Source organism: Pelodiscus sinensis, chromosome 1, assembly GCF_052426305.1.
Source record: "Pelodiscus sinensis isolate ZL-2025 chromosome 1, ASM5242630v1, whole genome shotgun sequence".
Taxonomy (NCBI): domain Eukaryota; kingdom Metazoa; phylum Chordata; order Testudines; family Trionychidae; genus Pelodiscus; species Pelodiscus sinensis.
Window position 1 is genome coordinate 329,196,181 of NC_143052.1, and position 6,000 is coordinate 329,202,180.

At 43.7% G+C, this 6,000-nt stretch overlaps 1 protein-coding gene across 1 annotated transcript in view; it reads left to right on the forward strand.

Moving 5' to 3' along the window:
* The window catches only part of SLC36A4 (solute carrier family 36 member 4), a 227,033-nt gene extending 222,716 nt beyond the window's left edge, over positions 1 to 4,317 (forward strand). Inside the window, exon 11 of the mRNA XM_075919368.2 lies at positions 2,956 to 4,317. Within this exon, the coding sequence (XP_075775483.2) occupies positions 2,956 to 3,263 (308 nt within the window). The 3' untranslated portion in view covers positions 3,264 to 4,317. The remainder of the gene's footprint in view (positions 1 to 2,955) is intronic.
* Positions 4,318 to 6,000: the final 1,683 nt, after the last annotated feature.

Consider the following 6,000-nt stretch of genomic DNA (forward strand, 5'->3'; position numbering starts at 1 on the left):
TATGTTAAACTGTAAGAGATCTATTATAGAAATTAAAGAATCCATATTTAATGAGTGCACCCACTACATCTATGTAACGAGCAAGATAATAAATCTGCAGCTCTCTCCATTTCTTCAGTCTTCAACAGATTCATTAACAGTGAGTTTTACCATTCAGCACAAACATTTCAATGTCAGTTTTTGATAACTTTAATGTTATGTAATACCATAGAAAGATCACGAATGGTTACCAATCCAGGCGCGAGGAGCCAGTTCTACATTGTTTGCGTCTTTATTGAATTAAGTGGGAATTTCAGCTGCACAAGAAATAGAGAGTTAATTTAAATTAAGTTAATTTAAACTAAACTTAAGTCTTCTCAGGCATTGAGAACAACAGGTTATGCTGCATAACTACTTACCTCATTAGGATAGTTTTCAGTATGGAAGCCACCTGCACTTACATGCTCTACTATTCTCACAGACTCATAATTTAAAATAGATATTATAGTTATCCTCAGCACAAAACTTGTGGCTTTTCTGCACAACCAGAAGGTTGCTGGCTCCTCTAGCCCCATGCCACGAAAGCCATCCACTCCTAAACAGGGGAAATTATTTCATGCCAAGAAGCTGATAATTAACAGCCTTACTTTATTTAACAGCCTTACCTGCATTTTGGTGTTCCTAAGGTTCTCTCTTGGACCACTATCTTTGCCCCAAGTTCCCTCTGGACAGAATGTCATTGTGTCCCCTTTTCATCCTTGTGGGATTCGCAAACTACAGCTGCCATAAGAAATCAGTGTCATTTACCCTGCAGCTAACTTGTTAATGGGGTGGGACAGTAGCAGAGCCCTCTAATACTCTGAAGGCTCACAAATCCAACCTTTGTTGCATAGGGAATCTAGAGATGCTGCCTTTAATAATAAAAGGGCATAATCCTTTTCTGAAACTTCTTGAGGTCTTTGCTGTGATGCTAATATCATTCAGTGGTAAGTGCCACAAGTTAATTATGATACATGAATTACATTTCATTTAGAAAGTTGCCTTTTTAATTTCAGCTGTGCTCAGAATTCAAGCCATATGCCCAAACTGACCTACACCCAGGATATTAAGTCTGCAAAACTTGTAAGGTTCCATTTGAAATCAAAATGTTACTTGTCAGGCTGAGGAAAGATCATATTGGTATACACTTACGGTAATTAGGTTTTCCTTCACTTGCTACATAAAGATATCTTCATTCCAATCTTTGAACTATTGGTTGAGGATGATGGTAGTTGGGGGAATATGTGGAGCAATATAAAAATGAAGAACAAAAAAATGTTTTGTGCATGATTTCTGTCAGACTGGAGATTTTCATTCTGTGTTTCCTCTTTCACTTTATTCCATTTAGCAATTCCAAGGAAGCAGCTGGCATGAATGTCTGTGCTAATCTCTGCCAGCCAGAAAGGAATGCATTTGTGAAGGGAGAAGTCATCTGTTCCCCACCACTCACTGGGGATTAGATTGGAGCCTCTGCTCAAGTGTTTTATAATGCAGACGTGAAATCATTATGTGACTGTGGCGGGCTCCTCCTGCCTGACTCTCCCTCAGGACCTCTTAAGTCCAAGGCCCTCCAGCCTGAGTCTGAAACACAGTTTAGGGTTGTAGCGGGGACACACCCCAGGTAGGGGAACCCAGGCCCACTCTACTCCACCAGGGCCCTGTGAGTGACCGGATAGCAGGTAACTCCCTCGGTGGGGCAATCCAGCCAAAACGCGCTGAGGTTCTCGGGGCAGGAGAGGCGGTTCCCGCCCCTGTCCTGGGCCACTTCCTACCTGGTTCACTGCGGTTCCTTCCCATGTACTTGTCCAGCTTGCTGCGGCCTCCGGGCCGGTGTCTCCTCGGCGGGCGGTCTCTGGGGTGCACTAGCTCACCTCTGTGTCCCCACCAGCCTCTTCTGGAGTCTCTAGTGACCGCGGTGCAGAAGCTCCCTTCACTGGTCCTTCTCCTCCAGCTGCCACCCCAGACTGAGTCCTTCCCCAGGATTTTATGGTGGAGCTACAGCCCGGGCATGCTCGGTAGGGCTGCGGGGGAGAGGCCTCTGCAGCCAGGTAACTCTGGCTGGGCCTTGCAGGCTCAGTGCGGGGCTGCCTTGCCCCGTCACAGTGACACACTTGTATGACTCTAAATCATGACTAGGACATCTCAGTTAGAGTTTCCAGTCAAAAGCATTAAAAACATCAGAGGCCTGGTTCTTTTGTAACAAAGATTTCAGTTTGTAGACTTCTGTAGAATTGGCTCTAAGACTAACCATCTGGAAGGTTCAATAGTTCCTGTTTCTAACTGTGTTTGTCTGTACTGGACTATTTGTCTGGTAAATTAGTCACCTGTCAGAGGCATTTTACAAACTGGACAGTCTTAGTAGTTGATTTTTTTTGAAGAGTCAGATGTCCAAATAAGCTAGGACTGCAGTGCTCATTGGACTTCCCAAATGGTCAGGAAGTTGTACATACATTTGGGTGAATTTTAAATTATTTCTTAATATGGATATCATCTACCAAGACCTCAAATTGGATGTAATTTGTCGGATGTGGAAGAGGTGTTTTGTTCAATATAACCTTCCCTCCCCAATGCAAAGCCTGTCTTGTCTCACCCTATCATTCTTATGAGGAATATGAGTATAAAAATGTCATCATGCAATTTCAGGTCTCTTGCTTAGTCCACATGTACAAAAAACAGATTTTGGTTTGCTCTGCCAGCTCTGCAAATTCACTTTGAGATCTGAAAATCAAGTTGGGTACTTTACATTAGCACTAAAACTTATCAAGTCAGAAATAAGAGAATTTGTCTCTCTCAATGCTCACGACTTTCCTTATTTGTTAGTAAAGTCTGGGGTTCTACCTAGATTAGAATTAGAAATGAGTGAGAACTTGCTCAGTATTTCTTAGATTGTAATGAAGATGCTGAATTTAAGATAAAAGTGCTTGTTGTCTCTTTCAGGTGCTGTAGCAGTCTTGATCCCTCGCCTAGATCTGGTGATTTCCTTTGTCGGAGCCGTAAGCAGCAGCACTTTGGCATTGATCCTACCACCTTTGGTAGAAATCCTCACATTTTACAAGGAAAACTTAAGTGTGTGTATAATAGTTAAAGACATCTTTATAGCTGTCATTGGAGTCATTGGCTTTTTAACGGGGACATATGTGACAGTTGAAGAGATCATTTATCCTGCTTCTACCATCTTAGTTAATGCAACGGAGAGCACCTTTGAAGATTTGAACACTACAGACTTGGTGACTGGTTTTAATTAATGAAGAGAGAACCAAAAATCATTTTGTTCCTGGTTGTGGTTTCTGATTAGGAACAAAAGATCATGATAGAGCCTGAAGTTGGAAGTCTGGGCCATATTCAAATGAACTGAAAAGTTAATTTCTGAAAAATAATACACCTCTTTCCTTTTCTATATTTTTCTCCTTTTGCCCATTCTGTAACAACCACAGACCAGATCTCTGTGTGAAGTCTCTCAAGCAATCTCAGCTGTATCTAGAGAAGGAAAGGACTGGTTTAAGTGTCGATGTGGAAAGTATTTATATATGAATTGCACGTGCAACCAAATGTCATTCATCAGAAAAATAAAATGCCTACTAAGAGGAGTGAAACCCACCATGCTTCACACCAGCACCATGATGCCTATATACTGCTTCCATCTCATTAAAGGGGCTAAGTGGAACTTAAGTAGTGGATAGACCTGCTGGTTCTCAATGAAGAGGTGAATTTCTCCCCAGTGGATAATAGCTACTTTCTATATAGCTTGGATTGTTAGTAATGTTTCCAGGGACCTGTAGACTTACTACCTGGAAGTACTTAAAAAACAACAAATAGTCTGGTAGCACTTTAAAGACTAACACCTATAGGTGCTTTGCTCTAATTACTGGGCACTAGTATGTCTTAAATCAATATGGTTTTGAGAAATTATTATGACTGTTCTTGCAGTCTTTTCACACTGGCATCTGTGCGAGATCTAAAGACATAAAATCTTCAGGGTTGAGGTCATAATGCTTAGCACGTGTTCTGCAGAACACCAGTGTCAGTAGTTTATGTGCCATTAGGCATGAGGTCACTTTTTAATGAAATCTAGACTGATAACAAGCACTTTACCTGAAGCTCCTTCATTCCAGTTCTGCAAACTGCTCTGTATGGGCAAACCCATACTCTTGGGAAGAACTGAGGACATGTCTACACTGCCACCCTAGTTCGAACTAGGGTGGCTAATGTAGGCATTCGAAGTTGCAAATGAAGCCCGGGATTTAAATATCCCGGGCCTCATTTGCATTTTGCCAGGCTCCGCCATTTTTAAATCCCCCTTAGTGCGGACTCCATGCCCGCGGCTACACGCAGCACGGAGTAGGTAGTTCGAAATAGGCTCTCTAATTCGAACTACCTTTACTCCTCGTGGAATGAGGTGTACCGGTAGTTAGAATTAGAGAGCCTAATTCGAACTACTTATTCCGTGCCACGTGTAGCCGCGGGCACGGAGTCCGCACTAAGGGAGATTTAAAAATGGCGGCGCCCGGCAAGATGCAAATGAAGCCCGGGATACTTAAATCCCGGGCTTCATTTGCAACTTCGAATGCCTACATTAGCCACCCTAGTTCGAACTAGGGTGGCAGTGTAGACACACCCTCAGTCATCTCACTGGGGCTTTCTGCAGACTCATGGGGCTGACTATGCAGAGCAGCTTGCAGGATCAGGGCCTTAGTTGTGACATTTTAAGTCATAGAGCAAGTCATTTTTAAAACCTGCTGGTTTATGCCCATTAGATTTCATATGTATTGTCACAGAATGTCATCAGAAAAAAATGTATCAGAAAAAAATTACTCTTTACTGATGCAGAAGTAGATAAAGTGACAGCACCAAGATCACAAATGATGGTCATGTAAGTAGTTTATTTTGGTATATTTTTAGCAACTGCATAGGCCCTGGGTCTTTTAAAAAAAAAATCTTCTGTTAATCTCTCCTTAACTGCAACTGCAACACAGATGAAATGTTGTATTTTTCTATCTATTCCCAAAAGATTAGAGGGGTTAATTATATTTGTAATATAGTTACATATTCAATAGAATAATTATTTTTGCATTATATTCTGTCTTCAGCAATATTTAACATGCACATCATTGTATTTTACTCCCCACTTCTCCATTTTTGGAAAGAAAAAGAGTATCTAGGAAATCTGGTCATCCTTTTGCGTCAAGCCAATGCAACACTTAATCCTCCATAACAGAAAGCTCTATTTTATGTGCTCGTGTTGTGCTTTTCCTCCCTCCCCCTCAACCTTTGCTGAATTTTACCCTGAATGTCAAAACTAAATGTTATTTTACAGGCAGTCCCTGGGTTACGTCCAAGATAGGGACTGTAGGTTTGTTCTTAAGTTGAATCTGTATGTAAGTTGGAACTGGCGTCCAGATTCAGCCGCTGCTGAAACTAATCAGTTTCAACAGCGGCTGAATCTGGCTTACATACAGTTCTGACTTACATACAGTTCTGACTTACATACAGATTCAACTTAAGAACCCCAGGCATCCCCAAGTCAGCTGCTGCTGAAACTGATCAGCGGCTGATTCCAGGAAGCCCAGGGCAGGGGCTTCCTGTAGTCAGCCACTGGTCAGTTTCAGCAGCGGCTGACTTGGGGACGCCTGGGGCAGAGCAGCTGAGGTGCTGCTGGGTTGGTCCAGTAGCGCCCAGAGCGGCACTACGGGACCAACCGGCAGCGCCCCAGCTGCTGTACCACAGGCGTCCGGAGCAAAGCCGCGGAGCACGGGGGCAGCGGGACAGCCCAGACGCGCCGTGGCTGTCCTGCTGTCCTCGGGCTCCGCGGCTTTGCTCTGCTTTGCTCCCCGTTCCCCTGGTCTGCAGACCAGGGGGACGGGGAGCAAAGCGGCGGAACACGCGGGCAGCGGACAACCCAGATGCATCTGGGCTGTCCGCTGTCCGCTGACCACGTGTTCCGCCGCTTTGCTCCCTGTCCCCCTGGTCTGCAGACCAGGGGGA